The sequence below is a fragment of the Stegostoma tigrinum genome, chromosome 9 (genome assembly GCF_030684315.1).
Source record: "Stegostoma tigrinum isolate sSteTig4 chromosome 9, sSteTig4.hap1, whole genome shotgun sequence".
In the NCBI taxonomy this organism is placed as follows: Eukaryota; Metazoa; Chordata; class Chondrichthyes; order Orectolobiformes; family Stegostomatidae; genus Stegostoma; species Stegostoma tigrinum.
In genome coordinates, this window is record NC_081362.1 from 55,744,057 (window position 1) to 55,766,969 (window position 22,913).

The 22,913-nt window shown below is 40.0% G+C and overlaps 1 protein-coding gene across 2 annotated transcripts in view; it reads left to right on the plus strand.

Annotated features, from left to right (window-relative positions):
* Window positions 1-22,913, plus strand: part of rps6kc1 (ribosomal protein S6 kinase polypeptide 1) — a 161,486-nt gene that overhangs the window by 10,124 nt on the left and 128,449 nt on the right. For both annotated transcript variants that reach the window (XM_048536017.2, XM_048536018.2), the window contains one exon: window positions 18,177-18,292. In XM_048536017.2, coding sequence (XP_048391974.2) covers window positions 18,177-18,292 — 116 coding nt within the window. The remainder of the gene's footprint in view (window positions 1-18,176; window positions 18,293-22,913) is intronic.

Below are 22,913 nucleotides of genomic sequence, written 5' to 3' on the forward strand. Positions count from 1 at the left end.
ACAGTGTCAGTGGAAATGACACTTCTGTTTGCAATGGGGAGTATGGTGCTGTATATTCTTAAAGTACATTAATCTTCATGTACGGTTAAACCCCTGCATGTATTTTTCAGTTTTCAAATTTTTGTGTGGTATGAAAATACAGTACAATAAAGTCAGAGGATATGGGGGTCAGAGGCAAAGTGGCAGAATTGATGAAGTTGCCAACAAAACAGTAGAGGAGGGGCTCGATGTGGGAAGTGTTGTTTACTGTTTCAGTAAACAATCTGGATGGTGCATTCAGAAATCAAATTCAAAATTTGTAGATTGTATTAACTGTACCCCTCAAATTAGTACAAAGAGTGCAAAAATAAAAGCAGACTTTGCTAGACTTGTGTATTGAATGTACAGTTGACAAACTTTAGTATGGGTGAGTTTCAGCGGTGCATTTTAGTGAGCAGGATAAGGAAGCTACAAATGTATGTGTAGGGGAGTAGAGGATGAAAAGATCCAAGGAGACTATTTCAGAAATCATTACAAGTAGAAATGCAGGTTAACAGAACTTTTAAAGTTGCACACAAAACACTGGTGTTTGTTGCTAGAGGAACTAAATTGAAAAGCACAAAATTACATTAAATGTTTGGAGACAACAAAGTGCGAAGCTGGATGAACACAGCAGGCCAAGCAGCATCTCAGGAGCACAAAAGCTGACGTTTCGGGCCTAGACCCTTCATCAGAGAGGGGGATGGGGAGAGGGAACTGGAATCAATAGGGACAGAGGGGGAGGCGGACCGAAGATGGAGAGAAAAGAAGATAGGTGGGGAGATAGGGAGGGGATAGGTCAGTGCAGGGAAGACGGACAGGTCAAGGAGGTGGGATGAGGTTAGTAGGTAGGAGATGGAGGTGCGGCTTGGGGTGGGAGGAAGGGATGGGTGAGAGGAAGAACAGGTTAGGGAGGCAGAGACAGGCTGGGCTGGTTTTGGGATCCAGTGGGGGGAGGGGATGAGCTGGGCTGGGTTGGTTTTGGGATGCGGTGGGGGAAGGGGAGATTTTGAAGCTGGTGAAGTCCACATTGATACCATTGGGCTGCCGGGTTCCCAAGCGGAATATGAGTTGCTGTTCCTGCAACCTTCAGGTGGCATCATTTGTGGCAGTGCAGGAGGCCCATGATGGACATCTCATCTAGAGAATGGGATGGGGAGTGGAAATGGTTTGCGACTGGGAGGTGCATTTGTTTATTGCGAACCGAACGGAGGTGTTCTGCAAAGCGGTCCCCAAGCCTCTTTGGGCGGTTGTGGCGGGGGTGGGGCGTGAGGGATGTGTTGCGGGAAATGCGGGAGACGTGGTCAAGGGCGTTCTCGACCACTGCGGCGGTGGGGGGGGGGAGTTGCGGCGATCCTTGAAGAACTTGGACATCTGGGATGTGTGGGAGTGGAATGCCTCATCCTGGGAGCAGATGCGGCGGAGGAATTGGGAATAGGGGATGGAATTGACATTTTTCCATCCCCAACCTTGTCTGCCTTCTGGGAGAGACCACTCTCTCCGTGACTCCCTTGTTTGCTCCACACTGCCCTCCAACCCACCACACCCAGCACCTTCCCCTGCAACTGCAGGCACTGCTACACTTGCCCCCAAACCACCCCCCCCCAGTCCCAGGCCCGAAGATGACTTTCCATGTTAAGCAGAGGTTCACCTGCACATCTGCCAATGTGGTATACTGCATCCATTGTACCTGGTGTGGCTTCCTCTACATTGGGGAAACCAAGTGGCGGCTTGGGGACTGCTTTGCAGAACACCTCCGCTCGGTTCGCAATAAACAACTGCACCTCCCAGTCGCGAACCATTTCCACTCCCCCTCCCATTCTCTAGATGACATGTCCATCATGGGCCTCCTGCAGTGCCACAATGATGCCACCCGAAGGTTGCAGGAACAGCAACTCATATTCCGCTTGGGAACCCTGCAGCCCGATGGTATCAATGTGGACTTCACCAGCTTCAAAATCTCCCCTTCCCCCCTCCTCATTCCCTCCCCCCACTGCATCCCAAAACCAGCCCAGCATGTCTCTGCCTCCCTAACCTGTTCTTCCTCTCACCCATCCCTTCCTCCCACCTCAAGCTGCACCTCAACTTCCTACCTGCTAACCTCATCCCGCCTCCTCAACCTGTCCGTCTTCCCTGGACTGACCTATCCCCTCCCTACCTCCCCACCTATACTCTCCTCTCCACCTATCTTCTTTTCTCTCCATCTTCGGTCCGCCTCCCGTTCTCTCCCTATTTATTCCAGAACCCTCTCCCCATCCCCCTCTCTGATGAAGGGTCTAGGCCCGAAACGTCAGCTTTTGTGCTCCTGAGATGCTGCTTGGCCTGCTGTGTTCATCCAGCTCCACACTTTGTTATCTTGGATTCTCCAGTATCTGCAGTTCCCATTATCTCGGATTAAATGTTTGGTACTTTTTTTGACCACACTTATAATACTGTCTCCGTGATACAAAGAGATATTGACAAAGTTTCAAAAGTGATCAAGAAAGCTGAAACCAGAGCTGAGAGGTTGTATCCATCAGGAGAGACTGAACGAGCTGTTTTCTTCAGGCTGACAGGGACCTAACAGATACCTTTTAAAATAATGAAGATGTTTGACCAAATAGACGTAGAGAAGGTATTCCCTCTAGAACACAAGAACATAAAGAAAAAGGAGTAGGACGACACCATTCAGCCCCTCAAGGCTGACCTGCCATTTAACAAAACCCTGACTGATCTGCTCTCCGCCTTGACTCCCTTTTGTGTCAGCTCAGCATTGTGCTTAGCTCCATCCCTGATATTTCAAAAGTCGATTTACCTCCCCTTTTTTAAATATTTTCAATGATTTAACCAGCAAAATCCCTAGGTAGAAAATTCTAGACATTCACTCCCCTCAGTTTTACCTGAGTGTCTCCTTATTCTGTGACTATGTGCCCTAGTTTGAGGTTTATCCATTAGTGTAACATCTTCTGAACAACTTGACTGTCAAGCCCCCTCAGGGTCTTGCGTGTTTCAATAGATCACCCCTCATTCTTCTAAACTGTAATGATTAAAGGCCTAACTTGTTTAGCTGTTCTTATGAAACCTTTCATACCAGGAATTTAGCCTAGTGAATTGATTTTGAACTGCCCTTAGCACGAACATATCCTTTTATTAAACGCAGGGATCAAAACTATGTGCAATATTTCAGGTATGATCCTGAGCAGTTGTAAGAAGACTTCCCTGTTGTAAAATCCACCCCCTAACAAAAAAGGTGAAAAGTTTATTGGCTGTCTTAAAACTTCCTTACTTCATAACTAGGGATCAGAATGTAAATAGTCACCAGTAAATCTATTTTAAAAAATAGCAGGGGAACTTCCAAAGAATAGTTAGGATGTGGAACTTGCTACCATGTGTAATAGTTGAGACAAAGAGCATTGATGTGTTGAAGAGCAACGTAGATAAATATAGGAAGGCAAAAGGCATGGAAGAAAAGGAAGCCACTTGTGGAGGGGGTGCAAATAAGGTATCATTCTGAATCATTCTCGAGTATCCTACTGACCCAGCTGCAATTTCTGTTTATTCAGAAAAAAATTGACCTGATGCCACGTTGCTCGTACCAAAAAGACACCAATTTTGTTTTGATGAGGAAATTTGTGGGAATGTTGATTTTGTTCTCATTGACCCAACTGCTTGGTGAAATATCTAAACTTGAGTAGTTGAGAATAGTGAAGTTCCTACCTGAGAAAAATGAACTTTTTCACCTTTTTTATTGCAGTGCCCACTTGAGGCAGGATTTAGTACTGGTGTGTGTGGAACTGTACTCACCAGAAACTAACTGTACCTTAACTTCAGCTTCAAGAAAGAAACATGGCTTGTTGCACAGAGTGATACATGTAATTTCTTGCATTACTCATTCAGTGGTAACTATGGCTTGTTTGTGTATGTTTATTAACACAGAATTACAGTAGTTTTGGAGTGTATCCTACACTAACTAAAACTGTGTTAAGACTGTTTGAACGTAATTCAGATGAGACCTTGTGTCTGCTATGACCCAATTTAAATACTGAAAAATGGTCATAACTCTTGATTGAAAACTGAAAATTTGGGGATGTGGAGAAGACCTGTGACAGCAGGAGAGGGAGTCAGAAGACATGAGAATGGTGGCAAGTAGGGGAGGAGCTGCGTTATGGTTCACAACTCTGAAACATCAACTTTTGACTCCAAGAAAACAAGGTGTAGAGCTGGATGAACACAACAGGCCAAGCAGCATATGCGGAGCAGGAAAGCTGATGTTTCGGGTCAAGACCCTCCAGCTCTACACCTTGTTATCTCAGATTCTCCAGCATCAGCAGTTCCTACTGTCTCAGTAACAACTTCTGACTCCACTTGGGGTGTCCTCGTCTCTCCTCCACCTCTACCCATCCACCCACCCACCATCGCCTCCACCAAAAACCCAGAAGCCCTGCCCTGTGCTATCACAGTCATCAGTGTCTTTAATTCATCACTGTAAATTTAGATTTTGGGCTCAAAGTTGAAAGATGCCTGATGGACTCCACTGATCTGCGATGGGTCATCAACTTTGTTGCTTTTTGTTGTTCATTTGGTAACTGCAAAAAAGAAAAGCTTCGAGTGAATTTTACATAAGGCTGTTCAATTTCTTTGACTCCCCTCAATTTCTTTTGAACTATTCTTAGATTACTCATTGTACAATTTATGAATATTATTTCACTGTCTCTTCTTCTTAGGTGGTTTGGTCAAAAAGAGCTACATTTTTGTTGCACATTATATATGTTAAATGTGGGCTTGCACTGTGAATTAAGGACTTCATTGTTCTTGCTCTGCTTATCCAACTAAGGCTGCCAACTTTTACAGCAAGAGATTTTATGGAGTCCCTAAAGTGATGGGATATTTGGTTGCATTTATTTTTATCTTTTAAGGAACATTATGATAGAGACTTTAAAATGAATGGCTTCACTTTATAGCAGGATTGCTTTTTAAAAAAATATATTTTGGAAGTCAAGTTACATTTAAAAGAAAACTCAGAACTCTGCATTCCATCACTTGTATTATGAATGGGGAGCCAATTTCAATGTTCAGACTGAAGACTTGGAAAACAATGGGACTGGACAACAGAAGGGGTGGGATGGTTGCAAGTTAGGAAGAGGTTAGAAAGATGACTAGGTGAGGAATGGTATCAGCTTCATTTTTTTTTAAAAAACCATTCCCTCAGTCAGTCAGAATGAATGTTCCTTTGTTAGCATGCAGCTGTCATAGTTCACTGAGAATGTAATTAAATATATCAAAATGAAGGAACCAAATGGGAAGGTTTTCTTGAGTGAAAGAAAGAAAGAAAGAAATGTTATTGCCTTCTATCCCAAAAAGATTAAAAATGTAGCATCAAACACAAGCACAAACATATTAAGCCTAAAAGGCAGTTGGGATGACATTGTCTGTGCAGATATCGTTGAGTTCTAAGTGACGAGTAGTTTTACCAGGCTGCTTTGTCAGCAGGCAGTCACATGTCCAATTTTAACTTGGACTCCATTTTCCTCGTTTCCTTGCTGCTCAAAAGCAGCAGTTGAAATCTAGCTCTATGTATTTTGGAGTCTAGTTCCACTGTCAATTTTTCCGCAAGCTGGATAGTCTGAAAGTGACTTTTGTTGTAATGTGTAACTTCTATGGAGGTGTGAATCAACTATGAGATGTCATTCTGCATTTTGGTGCCTGTTTATGTCAATTTTGGCCCAGAATAATCGGAGATAACTGATTTCATGAGCTTGGTTAAATCTGGTCAGGTAATAACAGCTATTTTGAGTTAGTACTCATCCTTCCTTCTTAAAAGTTACTTAAATCTGTGAACACCTCAGATATTAAAATCAAACGATGTAAATTTAAGTATTGGGTCAGAAGAGATGTCAGAAAAAGACCCAAAGAAATGGGGATCAAAAGAAGTATGGAGGAGAAGAAGTAATCAATAAAATTATCAGACTAATTATCTCTCAGGAGTGTGTGGGGTCAAGAGAAAAGGAAGATTTTGAAAGGGGGATAGTGGTGGTGATGAAGGGTTGGATGTCACTGGGCCAGAACCAGCTTGGTCTCCAGGACAGGAGTGTGGTGGGGAACCCCTTTTCCTTTCTTGTTAATGGTGTTATAGAAGGTGCCTTTCTTGTTCAGGAGACTACTTTTATCCCTTGCTATGTCCCTAACTTTGTTTACGGGCCTATTTTAGGATATTTATGTAACAGGTATTGTATTCTTTCAGAGTGTGAATGATTCCAGTGATTTGCAGACATTTACTCCAAGGGCTTGTATTCATCTGTATTTAACAATTTGTAATGCATTCTTTTGCATTGTTAGCCTTCTTTAAACGCATTACTTCATAGTTCACCAAATTGCCTTAATTTCACACTTGTACGGACTTGAAGAAGTCCGTTGACTTCTTCCTGCATCCTAAAGCTTTCTTGTTCTTTATCAACCACATGGCCATCTTCCGTATCACCTGCAAACTTCTTAATTGTATACCTCACAGGTCACTGATGTACACCAAGCAAGGAACCTGACACTGACTCTTTTTGGAAGTCTATTGGAGACAGTTTTCCAATCATGTAAATATCTATTACCCTATGCTTCTTGCATCTGAGTCAGTTTTGGATCTGACGTGCTGCTTTATCTTGACTCCCAAAGGCTTCACCTTTGTGACCAATTAGCCTTAAAGTTTTGTGAAAACTTATGGTAAGTAACATCAAATACATGAACTTGCTACCACCTCAAAATTCAAGCTTATCTGGTTAGTCACAACCTTCACTGAACAAATTTGTACTGAGTGTCATTGATTGATCTGTATCTTTTTAAATGGAGGTTCACTGGTTAATCAGAGTGTTTTCCAATTATCTTCCTGCCACAGAGGTCACACTGATTGGTCTATCCACTTGTCCTTTTTTAGAAAACAGTAGTGTTGTTTGTTCTCTAGTCCTCTGGTACCGCACCTGTAGCCATAGATGATTGGAGAATGATGGCCAAAGCTTCTACTATTTCTCCTCTTGCTTTCCTCCACTGCCTAGATGCATTTCCTCTGGCCTTCGTCTTTACCTACTTACACAGGTGTTAAACACATTATTAATACCATTACTACCTTTTTAATTCCATTATCTTGCCAGTGACATTTGCAATAATTATAAGTTTCAAAAAGGGTAAGACTTTTATGAAAGGTACTAGATGAGTAATGGGCTATTGATTAGTTTCCTACTATTAGAGGTTAAAATCAATTTATTCATTTGTTATGTGAAACTCCCTTGTGTATTTTCATTTGTATGTTAAAAGTTCATGGGCTCAGGTTTCGATCTCGAGCATATTTAGCAAGCTGACATTTCAGTGCAGTAGAGAAATGTTGCACTGTTAAACGTACCACCTTTCAACTGTTTCAGTCAATTGAGATCCTATGTGCCCTCTGGGATAGTCATTAAAAATTCCAAAACACTCTGAAGAAGTGGAGAAATGTTTCCCCTTTTCTGCCCAGCGTTTATCTCCTTGAACAACATCACTATTTTGAGCCAGAGATAATAGGAGCTGGAGAATCTAAGATAACATGAAGAAAAATTTTTTCTGAAGAAGGGTCCAGGCCCGAAACGTCAGCTTTCCTGCTCCTCTGATGCTGCTTGGCCTGCTGTGTTCATCCAGCTCTACACACTATTTTGACCCATTTGTTGAGAATTCATCTTGTCCATTATGGTATAACTGTGAGATTTTGTGATGTGGAAAACACATCACAACAATGATTAAACTTTTATTTTATTGGCTTTTAAGTCCTCTGCCATGTTCTGAGACATTTTAGTATGTTATATTAAATAAGGCCATGTTTATTTATGCTGCAACACTATGGGGAGCTGTCCTGCACACATGCAGTGGAAGTCTGAGTCAACAGTTATTGCGTTTGAGCCAACAAATTGGCTTGACATATACTTGCAATACTGTGCAGTCCTCAACCAATTGCAGGATCTTGTATCCACTCTGCTTACCATTTACCAACTGTTCCCTCTGTTAAACGTCTTTCTGATGATTAAGTGGGTGCTGAAGATCTCAAATCAGAAAATTTAAGCAAATGAGATTCTGAATTTTCAATGAATTAAAAGACTTGAGAATTAAGCATGATTTATTTTGGTAAAAATCAATTTTAAATCGTTTTGTATGAAATACTTAAGAATACATTAAATCAGATTGGCTTACACACAATCCTGCTGGGATTAAGGGACCAAACATCATCCATCTGTGATATCTGCGGTGAAAGAGGTTCACTGAACACACCAGGAGAGAAAAGACATATAAATAAATTCCTTTTTATTATATTTATTTTCAAGGCCTGCTTTATTATGGATTGCAGCAGTTTAATCAGTGAGAGTGGGGCTGTTCCTGCTGTGGACGCAGCCATTTCTTTACCTTGATATCATTGCAGAGATTTGGCATCCACTCCTGACACTGGGTGCCAGTGTGAGTTCGCTGCACTTCCTGCTGCATTTCCAGTCGCTGGCACGTGTTACAGCTATAAATAAATGTTCTTTCTAGTCAAATCAGAAATGAAATAGAAAACAGATTAGAAATACTGGCACCTAACAATATCCGAGTTCTGGTACTCGGAAGTGAGGAATGACTGTGACCGTTATTGAATTGTAAAATTCACACCGAGACAACAAAAACATTGGCTTTCATGAACGTATACCTCTTCTAAGTTTAAATAAATCATTCCAGATGCAATCCATTTAAATGTTCAATTTCATTGTGAATAATTGGTTTAGGAGGAACAGTGAGATGATGATGGCCTCCCCTGTTGTTTCAGCGTGGTGATCAAATTGTTCACTGCATACGTTGGTATTAGCACATGATGCTAAACAGAGTGGTGATTTGAAGGTCTGACTATAAGTATCGTATATGAAGCTGTTATTGGTGGGTGATGCCAGTGGCCTTGTGCCATGCCCACTTGTCCTTTTAGTGACCTGTATCTGTTCTCCTCAAATGCTGAGATTGCTTGATGACAGATTTCTCAATTTGGACCATTGGGGATTGTTTTTCTGTCACTTAGTGGGATTCAACTTTATACACTCTGACTTTCAGAATGGTTGTATTTGATTTTTGGGATGTCTTGCAACACTGGCAGAATAGTACCTTTTTGATGTTGAGGATTCCTCCATACCAACCAAATGGCCAACCCAATGGAGTTGCACTCCAAACATACTCTTGTTACTGGGTGTGCACAGATTTCAGGAGCTTGGCAGCTCAGGAATTTGTTCCTAAATTTGATGTTCCAGCCAGACCTTAAGTAGCAAAGGAACAATGCATTGTGTGAAAACTCTCAGCCTTGGAGATGTAATGCAAGAACTGCAACCTCATAGACTTTGATCTTTTTGATACCAGCTCCAAGTCTGCTTCAAAGTCAATGGTTGAGTCTGCTGAGAGCTGAACTTGCTTTTGCCAGTTTCACATCTGAAAAGGTGTTGTTGGAAAGAAATATCCCCAGTTTGCAAATTTCTGACCTGAACTGAGAAGTATGAGAAGTGATTGTGGAGTGTTGTGCTGAGGGTCTATTTTTGAGGGAGGCCTGAGTCTTCTAAGATTTGCTTCTGCATTGAACTTGTACAAATGGAAAGGAATCAAGACTATTGTGACAGTCATCGTAGTATTTTGCTTCTCCCCTCGGTGGCAAAAAATTCATGCAATGGTAATTCTCCATAGGATTGTCACTCACCTTGCAGACTGTGTATGCAGAATCCCAGTGTGTCGTTTGTGCTGATGAGAAACATTCAATGCGATCAAGTTCAAGCAAAATTCTGCAAACAGAATAAGGAACCCTACGTTATGTTCTTTTGACCTGACGAAAGCCTTTAAATTATAGCTTTTAATCTGGCACCTTGCCAAATGCCTTCTGAGAGTCCAAGTAGAATACATGTTATTTCTTCAGAGAGTTCCAAAATGTTGGTTAAACATGATGTCCCTTTTGTAAAACAATGTGTAGAGCTGGATGAACACAGCAGGCCAAGCAGCACCAGAGGAGCAGGAAAGCTGACTTTTCAGGCCTAGACCCTTCTTCAGTTTTGGTTCATCCAGCTCTACACCTTGTTATCTCAGATTCTCTAGCATCTGCAGTTCCTACTATCTCTGGACTTTACCAATTCAAGTTAATTTTTCTAACATCCTGTGTAATGTCTTTAAGAATAGCTTTAACGTCTTCTCTGTGATGGATGTTAAGGTAGTTGGCTTGTAGTTTCATGCTTCCTGCCTCCTTTTTGACTAAAGGTATTCCATTCACATTTTTTCTTACCATCCTGTGATATTTTCCTCAAATGTAAGGAATTTGGGAGACTTAAAATGAGTATGAAATATTTCACTGGTCACTTCTTTTGATGCCTAGGATGATGTCCATCAGGATTCTGTGATTTGTCAGCCACAGCTCCAATGGTGTGCTCTGTATCGCTTCTCTGGTGGTTGTTTTTTATTGTGTTCTCCTCTCTCTTCCGTTTCCTGGTTTCTGGCTGTTTCTGCGACTCAATGGCAGTTCCAGTGGATGCTGGGGAAAAGGAGATTATCCTAGATCTGAATGCCTGAATTCTGTTAGATTTTGTGTTGTGACCATGGATGACTTTCTTTTTGCCCCTTCTGTGTTTGTGGATGTAGAAATACAGCTGTCAACATTTGGTACAATGATTGGAGTTAGGAAAGTGAGTGCCTTATGAGTTTCTGATGGTTCAGTTGATTATGACATTGTTGAGCTGAGCTTTATATTTTAATAAGGAAGATTGCAGGCTCCCCCCCCAGTCTATTCTGAAATAGAGCGATCTCTGTTTTAATTGTGAGAATATGAAGAAATTGTTGATCCCGGCATTTCCAGTTCACTTAATGGAAATGAAGTCAATACTCCCATTGCTGATTGTTACTCAGTGAGTGATGGAATGTGTGTCTGTCTGTTGATGGAATTGAGTTTGATTGTGTCTCTTATGGTGTAATAACTGGCTGGTACTTACCTTGAACTCTTGCATGAAAAATGGCTGCGGTCAGGATGTCTTAGGATATCTGACGTCAGCAATCAATCCATATGTTTTCAAGAGAAAAAGACAGGAATAAAAATTCTAAGACCTATTTAAAAGTTCTCCTGGCACTCATTTTTATTTTTAACTCATGGAAACTTTATTCTAGCCACCAAGACCTCTTGCATCTTGATATTTCGGCTTTATCTTGTGATCGTTGGACTTTGGAGTTCCTTAGCTCTGATACCTGCACCTCTGGACCTCTCCTGTGATTACTTAATTTGAACGCAACTTCAGGATGAAAGGAATGGTCCGTTCATAGTCAGACAGAATGGAAACAGACCCTTCAGTGCAAGCAGTCCATGCCAAACACAATCCCAAATTAAACTAGCCCCACCCGCCTGCTGCTGCCTACACCCACAGTCGGATGCACTTGAAATGAGGGAGAATTGCAGCAACTGAGGAAAAACTACATAGGGCAGATGGGCAGGCAATTCACCACGATACATGAACACTGAGCCAGGCTGAGCTGGGCAGAGTTTTACTCCATTAGGGAATCAGGGATTATAGTGACCTAGTGAGAAAGTGATGTCAAGGCAGAAGATCAGCCCAAACCCAATGAACAGCCAAGTAGGTGATGGCACCATAGAGTCTACTTGCGCTTAGAGCCTCGGAGTAACATGGTCATAGTTAATTTATTTCACTCGCATATCCAGTACATGGTCACAGGATTAATACTACTTTTGTGGTCTTGCACTTCAATCTTGGACCTAATTCGAACTTTCTTTCTAAAAGTTCATGTGCTACTTTGCACCCAATCAAAACTAACACAATTTGTTGGCATTCTCCATTTTCGACGAAGTTATTCGAGGGTTTCCAAACACGCAAGATGGAAATAAAAGGAGCTGTACAGTCATGCCAGAAAACAACGTTTTAGTTTAACTTTGATACATTTCCCCTGCAGATCCAGAAGGTTATGCCAAGTATATGGGTTCATTTTTGTCACAATGCCCTTTCAGGGGATGTTCAACTGGATTAAAAAGTGGAGAAAGGTGGATGCTTCCGCAACAGGCAAACCAGAATGTCCTGCCTCCTGCATCTCCAGGCTTGGGGCAATCAGGATCAAAGGGGCAGCTGCTGAAAGACAGCCCCTTGCATTTCCACTGGGACCACTCCTTACAGCCCCTGCCCTGCAATCCACACTCCTTAAAAATTAAAAGGGGGGACTAATGTACTCACCAGAGCTGCCCATCATGGCTGACAGCCTGGGCATTCAGCAATGCTCTTCTAGCAGCCCCCAGTTGGTGCCAACATCTTAATGGCTTCTCATAATTAAAATGTTCTTTCTACAAAGCCCAATCTCGAGGCAAAAAGCTAAACATTTATGCTTGAACAGACATGGCAAAAGTCGCAGAACGCCCAGAAAAAGGAGGCATTGTTTGAAAGCTTAAATCTTGTTTGTACCAGCAGCAAACTTTTCTCCAGAAGAATTTAATAGCTACAACCAATTATGATCAGCCAATGCAGATAATGCATGATGGACTGCTAGGGACATAAAATCTGAAGAAAGCTGTGCTGCCAATGTCAGATGAAGTCAATGAAAGTGAAATCACTGCTGTCAAAATCAAATACGGAAATAAGCTATAGGGGTAGGCTCTGGAATCAAATTACGACTTCAATGACGCCCTACTGTTCCTTTCACCAGATGCGGACTGCAGTTGGTTTACAAATGCTCTACTTTTTTAAAAAAAAAGTGAGAATTAGTCACAACTGATTCTGTGCTATTCACAATAAAGCCCTTAAAATTATTGGGTTGCTAGATTTCACCAAAATACCACTGTACACAGACTTCAAAACTTACGGTCACAAATAGCTTTTCCTATATATTGACATTATCCTTAATGCTATAGCTTGTATTCCAAGTCACATCATCTACGGAGCTTTATAAAAACAAATACATACATTGTAATGTACAAGTCAAGCTGACTTAGAAGACAATATTGAAATTGGCTTATATACCTGGTATACCTAAGGTATATAAGCCAATTTCAATATTGCCAATCCTTTATTTGCATTAGTAATTAGCTTCCATTAGCCTCACTCTATAAACGCATGTTTGACATTAGAACTGATGCAAGGGATCAAACAGGTGTCTTGGGCCCAATGTGAAGACGTGCAGACGTTTAAGGCACATCCGTGTTTTGCAATCAGATCAAAACAACAGACACCCAAACCTACATCAGGAATTCACTTCCCTATTTAATGGAATACTCGACTTCCAATTTTCGGGAGTAAGTTTCAAGGCTTAATTTATTTGATTTATTATTACCACATGCACTAAGATACAGTGAAAAGTATTGTTTTGCATGCTATCCAGACAATACATATCTTACGTAACTAACAAAAGGTTGAATCTGCAAGCAATGGAAATATATCCTTCAATTGGGAAACATTAAATGTAGACATTACAAAAGAGAAAATATTATGTGAAAACTTTAGTGCACATCCTTAAATTTTACATCAGCACCAACACCTCCATTATCGAAGGGTTATACCGTGACATCTTTGAAGACTGACTAAATTATATGGAGATTTGATGTATTGTAGGATGCTGGTTAATGTGACTCAGGCATACCAGCTAGATGGTCATAGCGGGGAAACAGTGGATTGAACTCCGCACTGCATCCTTCGAATACTGTTCTCTCAATATACTGATACAATGTGTAATACTCCATAAACTAACAAAAGGTTGAATCTGCAAGCAATGGAAATATATCCTTCAATTGGGAAACATTAAATGTAGACATTACAAAAGAGAAAATATTATGTGAAAACTCTAGTGCACATCCTTAAATTTTGCAACCATTTTTACCTACAAGACTTCATCTTGATTTAAATTTTCCCCCCAGTTAAGAAATCAAACAATTAGCAGCTATTTAAAAATCTTGAATTAAACTAAGATGAAAATAAAAAAAAGTTGAAGTGTTCAAGTAGTACACTGTACACAATCTTTGTACACAAAGCACAAAAAAGGTCTTTAATTTTAAAATAAATACACCAGTATCTTAGAGCCAAAGCAACTCACTTATTCTCAATTTATTTTTGACCATTATCGTCTCAATGAGCTGACAAATTAAATTTTGAGATCATAATAGATATTGATTTTTGTATGATAAAGATCAATATTCATTACAAGGAAGCCGACGGCTGGAGTAAATGAAACACTAACAATGACCTTGAATAAAGCAGTTCGTGCCATTTTGTTATGACACAAACCAGACTAGTTAGCAAGAAAGAGAACAGATAGCAAGGAAGCTCGAGGTAAAGAAGGAATGAGGCAAACACAAAAAGAAAGCCCAGCTGAAACATAAAGGAATGGCGGAAATACATGTTAGCGATAAAGATTCCATAAAAAGTCATTGAGAGAGAATAGCACTGACCATAAATTAACATAGCTCAAATCAAACATTTAAAGATTTTGGCTAATGAAGAAGAAAGTTAGTCACAAGAAATTAATGCTCAGTTCACTTACAGCTTCTCTCATTTTTTAAAAAAAGACCCAGTCTCAGGATATGGGCATCACTAATAAACTGGGCATTTATGAGCTGTCATTCTGAGTGACCTGGCCAGTAATTACATGGAAGTATTTTTATTATGTCTCAGGAACAAATTAAATAATTCAGGAAAGCTGAAATAAATAAAAAGTATGAGTGATCATATACTGGAATTCAGAGTGCATGACTAGTCTTGACTGAGTAATTACAGTGAGGAACAGAGTCTAATGCTCTTTGGCAGACTATCTTCAAAGAACTCTTAAGCAATGACAAGCTCAGAATCATAATTTCAACTGAACCTCCCAGTTGAAATTGTTAGTCTGAAAAAAAAAAGGAATATAGCACTGTGATCAAGTTTTGAGAATTACTGGTACAATTTTAAGTTAAATACAAATAAGCAAAGAAGCCCATCTGCCACGAGTAGCAGCAACATAGCAAAGCCTCATGAAGCTACTTCATGGGCAGCAAGGATCTTGCAGCTGCTCCTTGGATTGCAGGCTTAAAGATTTATTATTTCTTTCTATTTTTTAAAAAAAGTGCTGTTAGTCATTATATTTTACTAATAAGATTTTTTCTTCATTTTGTTTCATTAATATTTAAAAAATGATGATTTTGTTTTAAACTTACTTAGTTAAATGAGTTTTTAAGTGTCTACACTGAATAGCTGAGGTTTGTTTTTTATTCCAAATTCAGAAGTCCAATATGACAGTTTGTTTTCTCATTCCATTTTTTTTTTGTTTTCTTTTAGAATAAGGAATTGTTTTTGTTCCAGAGTCCCATACATGGTCAGCTCTGGCGAAGATTTCTTTCTTCAAGGAATTTATTGAAGAGGAATCATTTTTATCTAGTTAATGAGCCAAGTGGTTGATTTTATTTAAATTTTAAATGTTTGTTGTATATTTTTAACGTTTATACCTACAGAAAATAATGTTAAAGTAGAAATGAATGGTGGTTTGTTTTAGCATAAAGTGTTATTGAAACTTTTTCTTTAGCTTAATGTTATTAAGGGCACATACGAGGTACAGAGTGAGATGGCTGGTATACTTAGAATAAAGTTGTTACCCAACTGAATCAGATAGATGTTTGTCTGTCGGGAAAGGTCAATCAAAATTCTCCGGTGGCTATTCCTCTATCAAATACGTATTCACTTTTTGGAAATATAGAAGGGGCAGTTAGTTATTAGACACATGGAACGATTGTTATGTTAAGAAGTGTTTGACTAGATTTAGCAGAATTATTGTTCTAGGGAGCTCTCTTATCAGGGGGGCATAGATAAGAGATTCTGTGGCAGTGACTGTAAATTTATGTTGCTTTCCTGGTGCTAGGATTAAAGCCGTTGCTAAACATTTTGAATGTATTGTTAAAGGTAAGATCGAGAAACCAGAAATTATTGTACACATTGGTAGGAATGACATTTTTAGGGAAAAGACTAAAACAGTACAAAAGGTATATTTCAATATGTTTGTTAATTGCATCAGTGGTTGAAAAACGAGGCTCCAGGAATTTTTGGGCTTGTTTCTGCCTTTCTTGACCTAGTACTATAAAACTTTGTTCCAGTCAAATTGATGTCCTTCTGCAAGACAGAATTGGTCATGCTGTTTTGCTGCGAGTTATGAATGCATCAATGCAACTGTGAATAACTTAAATTTTAAAACGGTGCAGACATTTTTTAAAGGACTTACAAATTTCTTTGTTAATATTCTAAATGATTTGTACGTCAGACCTTGGAACACACTTGAAAATCACTGCGGCAGGACTCTGTTTATAATTGCAGTTAAGAATTGCACAGTAATTCTAGTGAAATTTTTGTCTATATATTACAGTCTTTCTGTTTTCTGTTCATTTATTAACAGTGCTTTTTCTTGAAGCCTACCTGGGATCCAACATACCTGCCCTCAGAAAACTGTTAGGTTCCACATTGGTCTCTGGGGGGGAGGGGGAGGGAAGGGGAGACATGCTCTGGATGATATAAGATGCAAAACCAAAATTCCATTTTCCAACTTCAATAACCAGTAAGGGCATTGTATGCACTCCTGGGAAGATTAATTTCAAACTTCTCCCATTTACCCCTTCCCAAAGAAACACATTCTACATTTTTGTACAGCTCTGATGAGATGTGCAATTTAATTAACTACCTGCTTAGATATCTCAAAAATAGTAATTTGTGTGAAGAAAAAATACAATACATTGTACAAGGAAAGCAAAACTAATAATAATTTAAAAGTACTACAGTTGTACTTCAGTAATCGGGCTCTTTGTGGTCTGGTGCGCATAGTACCTCGGTTTTCTGAAGAAAATGCATTTTACAGAGCAGCAAGGAAGTTTCTCTGGCATTTAACCACTGACTCAACCTTGGATTAACAGTATCTAACAATCCCTTAGAGCTCCGTATGGATTTGAAAACGTGCACTAGTTGCTTTTGAAACCAGGAAAATGCCTTTGTATGCGTCAACTCCTACAGGATAGCAGAAAAGGAGAGGGAGTAGAGAAATGAATGGCTTAAAAATTACCGAGCTGTCCATGACACATGACGTCCTGTGGTCTGGCAAATTCTCTGTTTTTAAAACAAAACCCAAAAGAACTGCAGATGCTGTAAATCAGGAGCAAAAACAGAAGTTGCTGGAAAAGCTCTTCAGATCTGACAGCATCTGTGAAAAGAAAATCAGAGTTAACACTTCGGGGTCCAGTGACCCTCCGTCAGAACTGAGAACAGGTCATCGGACCCAAAACATTAACGCTTTTTCTCTGCATAGATGCTGCCAGACCTGCTGAATTTTTTTCAGCAGCTCTTGTTTCTGTGACAAAATCTCTGATCTGGCAAAGACCCAGTTCCAAGACTACTAGATTAGGGACTTGTAAACTATATTGTGACTTGTTGTATGTTATCCACACGTGCAGCACTAGAATTATTATTAGTTGATATGTCCTTACGGTTCAGCTAGATCAGCTGCCTGGGAGGCTGGATTGTGATGGAGAGTAATGTCAACAACATTCAATTTGGGTACTAGCTAAGGTCACAAACAAGGTTTTGCCTTCATAACCTTGAGGAGGGGTGACCTTTTGGGTTAAAATCCCCATCAGCTGCGTCTCTGTAATGGGAGAGCAACCTATGGTCCTCCTGTGACTATGATAACTTTCACCTTTAGTCATGTGGATGGGCAGTGTTGCTCAAACCAACCTGGAGGCCTGTATTTCATGGATGATGTGCTGTTTGGTTAAATTCAATAATTGCCATTTTATGTTGCTGTGACTGGACTATGGCACAGCAAGATATAAGTGAAATAATTCAGACACTGGTGATTTTAAAATACAATCCACTTGCTGGACAAACTCGGCAGGTCTGACAGCCTTTGTGGACAGAGAAGCAGAGTCTGATGACTCTTCAGCTGGTCTGGCAGAACCAAAGAATTTTTGCAGCTCTTCATATTTTTGTCAAAATACAGCAAGGCCTGTGACTGCAATGAATTGGATGAATTTGAATCATTTCGCTTGGGTTTGCACTTGAGGATGAGCTTTGTCAAGCGTGTACTGACTTTGAGAAATCAATTGAAAATTTATTTCATAAATAGAAACCAGTCTATCAAATTTTCAAAATAAAAATGAGAAGAAAAATTAACTTTGTATTTGGTTGCAGGTCGTTTTGATGAGACTGTGATTGAAGAAAGAAGACAGTGTGCTGAAGATCTCCTGCAGTTCTCTGCTAATATCCCAGCCTTGTACAATAGTAAACAGCTTGAAGAATTCTTTAAGGTATGTTCAATATGTTCTGTTTTCATGGAAGTAATTTGTTCAGTTTCATAAATTAAGCAATTAAAAGATAAACAATACAAGAGTTTTTTTTTTAAGATAATAAAATGTGAGGCTGGATGAACACAGCAGGCCCAGCAGCATCTCGGGAGCACAAAAGCTGACGTTTCGGGCCTAGACCCTTCATCAGAGAGGCTCGAAACGTCAGCTTTTGTGCTCCCGAGATGCTGCTGGGCCTGCTGTGTTCATCCAGCCTCACATTTTATTATCTTGGATTCTCCAGCATCTGCAGTTCCCATTATCACAAGAGTTTTTTTTTGTCAGATTTCTACAGAATTCAAGGTAGAAAACTTTTGAAATAAGAAACAGGCTGCAAACAATTGTGTGCAGAAACATGTCAGCCAAAACTGTCTTTACTGATAATCAATTTTCTATAAGATCTAGGAGAGGACTGCAGTAACTGTTTCTGGTAGCCTGGAGTTAGAAAATATTCTCTCTGCTCAGCATTGGGACTAAAGACCAGCCATTAAGAAGGCAATTGGCCTTCTGAGATGAAGCAATATTGAAATAGTTCTGTCTGATGACTGAGGTAGCTACATGCTGCATATATTATACATTTTCTGTGTGCGTGTGCGGCAATGTTTATGAGAGGGTGTTTACTGATCTGTCTTTTAACCTCTAACCCTTGAGGTTACCACTAATATATGGTGTGCCAAGGATGTTTAAGTTTTTCTTTTGTATGTGTTCTAAGTCTGTTTGAAAGGATTCAGTTTTGTTTTGTTCTAGCGGGTGATCGCAGGAGTATTCAAAACTTTACATTTTGAATTTACGTTGTATTTGATCTTTCCCCAGTCTATTTTACATTACAGGAATGAAGAGGATATGATCTGCTCACTAAAGTTAAAGGTGTAGCCACTCTTGGTAAATAAATAAGGTCCTGGCAGTGAAAGACAGAGTTAGACTTGTTTCTTAAAAGTATACCTGGAGGTGAATTTGTCCTGGGTTTCATACGCTACAGCATTACAGTGTAGGAAATTTTGTATTGGTAACAATATACACGAGGAAGGGGAATGCCAGGAAGCAATTGAGAATGGTGAGAAGACGTTGTACACCTGGGAGCTCTAGCTCAGATGAGTGGCTGTGTATTGCAGTTTGATATGACTTAACTTCAGTTTCATGTTAAGCGCTAATTTGTAATAATTTAGTTAAGAGTACAGAATGATATTTGGTTCTAATTTTATGATATACTAATTTCGTGAAAAGCATAACAGCTAAATATCCTTAATCTTGTGGGTGTTTTGTTTTGGATGTGAACATGCCTTAGTGATGCATGCTGTAGTGTGTCACGTTTAAGAGCCCTTTAACATCTACTTGTTCTGTGGTGAATGTTGAAGTTAAGTGGTCTGTTTAAAAGCACCCTGTGTCTCTCTACTTCAAGTTAGAGGTTTGTCAAGAAATGGTCTCCGAGTTTTTGCTTAATTTAATTTGTATAAAACGAGGTATGAATTTAGTCAAGTTACTACACCACATAGGGCTCTCTTTACGCTAATTAAGAAAAATGGCAGACTTTTCATGTTCAGAGTTGTCCCACAACTAAGAAATTAAAGCAAACTACTCAACCTCAACCATAGTTGAGCCCTACACCTACATACAATGTTTGCAAGCATCATCAGCCAAAGATGGTCGTACTTGACCTTCTCTCAAGTATCTTCACATTGTGGATGCCATTGTTTTAGCAACTTGATACAACGATTGTTGTGGGCAATATCCCAGTGCAGTACTTAAGAATTGTACACTACACCTTGCTGTGGAAGGATTGAAATTTGTTGGCACCAGAGAACTTCATGAGGGTAAGGTACCTTGCCCCTACCACAGGCACAGGCTGTCAGGTGCACCCTTCAGTTCAGTAGTGGTGCTGCTGAGCAGTGGACATTGAAATCCCGGATCCCACCATGTCCATCTACCCTGTGGTCCTCCTCTCTCTGAAATTCTTGTAGTTGCTGTTCAGCATGGAGAAGCACTGATTCATCAGCTAAGAGAAGTAAGTGGTAAGTAGCAGGAGGTTTCCTCGGTCATGTTTGACCTGCAGCTACGAGAACTTGTGGGATGCGGAATTAATATTGAGACTAAGATAGCTGCTTCCTGCTGACTCAGTACCACTGCTCCTTGTCTCTGGTCCATTTGTTGTGCTGATGGGTCAGGACATATCCAGAGAAGATGAGGGAAGGGTCTGAGACCTTCTCTGTAAGGTAAGCTTCGATGAGCATTACTGACAGTCATGCTGTTGCTTGACTAGATTATGGGGTAGTTCTTCCAATTTTGACACAAATCCAGATGTTAGGAAGGACTTTGTAAGGTTATTTTAGTTTGTGCTTATGTCATTTCTTGTGCCTAGGCTGATGTCAACTGGTCCACTTTTTGTTTGTTTTTGACTTTGCTTTAGCATTTTAGTAGAACCAAGTGGTTTGCTGAGTTACTTCAGAGAACAGTTGGTGTGACTGGAGCAGATAAAGATCAGATCCTTCCTGAGCATTAGTACTTCTAGAACACTCTGACAGTTTGATGGTCACCATTACTAAGGCTAACATTTTAGTTCAAATTTACTAATTAATTTAGTTTTAAATGTTACTAGTTGCTTTGGTGGGAATTAAATTTCTCGCTGGGGTTTTAGTCCAGGTCTTTTGATCACTGTTCACAGAAACGTTAGCACTAGACTCCCCTGCCACTGCGTTTATCAATAGCTTTTCCTCCAACATAAAGTTGTGACTGTGAGTGTTGACTGATTCCACAGTGTTTAGCACAACTAGCGTTGCCAGTCCTCCTGCTTACTGCCAGGAATTTACTGGAAATGTTATTAATTTCCTGATGGCTATTTAATGCAAACCAGGAGATTTTAAAACGATATGTTAAATGAAATGGTGAAATGTGACTTGTGGCTCTGCTAACTGCTCAAATCTCTTTCCCCGTATAGATCTGGGACCAATTGCTTTGTGCTGTAATTTGCTAGTGCTGTTGGGGAGGGATTACACCAACTCAGCAGAGGTGTGGGAGACAGGAGTTTAGCTAAGAGAGGAACATCATGGTGCACAGAGTACAGGGAGTGATAATGCCACTAGAGTAGAGTCCGTTATTAATTGAGTTGAGAAAGAGGGAAGATGAAGTTTAAATTAGGGTTGCCATGCATGCAATCGAACGTGTGGAATGTAGCAAAATTGGGTTGGTGGGTTTCAGGTGGGGATGTTGTAGCCGTGACTGAAACTTGACTCAAGGAAGGGCAGGCCTGAAAAGCTGGTGCAGTCTGAGCCTTTGAATAGTGTTTTTTAAGACTGAGCAGGATAGATTCTTGTTAGGCAAAATGGTGAAAGTTTATCAGGGCTTAGGCAGGTATGGTGATTGGATGTTGTAGTCCGATTAACTACAATCTTATTAGATAGTATAGCAGCTGTGAGCGGCTTAGTGGGCTACTTCTGTGCTTTGTTTGTATGTAGCATGCCCAAGAACAATATTTCTCAATGTTATCGGGATTGACTATTTTAACAGCTCCATTTTAAAGGCCTCACTATTTTTCTAACTCACCATGAATGTTCACCACCTGGTGGCTGGAGTTCGAAACTGACCATAAATGGTAAATACTAATTGCTTGATGATTCCTGGTAAGCTTTATCTGGTTAGGGATTGGAGAAAGGGTGTGAAAGTGAATTTAAAAAAAACAATACTTCATAAAGAAAATAGTTCATTTACACAGTATCTGGATTAATGATTGACACCAGCCTGGATTCTGTGCTCAAGGCTCTGGTCGAGCTAACACTGTTCACTTTGTACCAGTCAGTCTAGCTACTGTGGTGTGAAGTTGCAGATAGTATAACCTGTTTTACTTAGTAAACATCTATTTGCTGAAATGTCTTGTGACACCAGGTTGACTGCATCTTTGTTTACTGTTATGGACCAGACCAGACTTGCTCAAAATATTTTAAGAAGATAACCTAGACCCCTAAAGTTTTCTTATTTGAAAGGCAACTGTAACATGCTGTGTTCCACGTGCAATTTGACTGGTCAAACTTGTCGATGTTAAGCAAAACACAATTTACTTAAACACTATTGTTAAAATGTGAGAAAGGAAAGAAGAACTTGGAATAACTTAACTCTATTGGAAAACTTAACAGAATAATAGATACAGTAACTATTACCAATTACCTGTTCCAATATAGTAACATTCCACAAATATATCCCCTGGTGAACAGGCAAATTCAGAAATACTGCATGTGAGACAAAAACAATCTAATGGGATAAGACGAGAACCCCCCCCCCCTCGCTTTTGGCTGTAATTAAGTTGGGGTGGGGGGTGAAAGTAGCCTTTACTTCATGCCCATAACTGCAACTGCTTAAATCTTAAAAAAAAACTAGAAGCCTTGGTCTGTGAGAGCTGCTATCACCCACCCATGCTGCTTCCATTGTTTCAACGTTCTGAAAAAAAACACAAGGCCCCTCAAGCTGTTTATTTTTCTGGCCCTCCAAGTAGTCAGCTATGCATTTCTGCCTTAGAAATCTCTTTAAGATGACCAGGAGACAATAACCTCTTAAAGCCACAGCATTTTCACACCAGTCTTCATTTGGTACCTGGAAT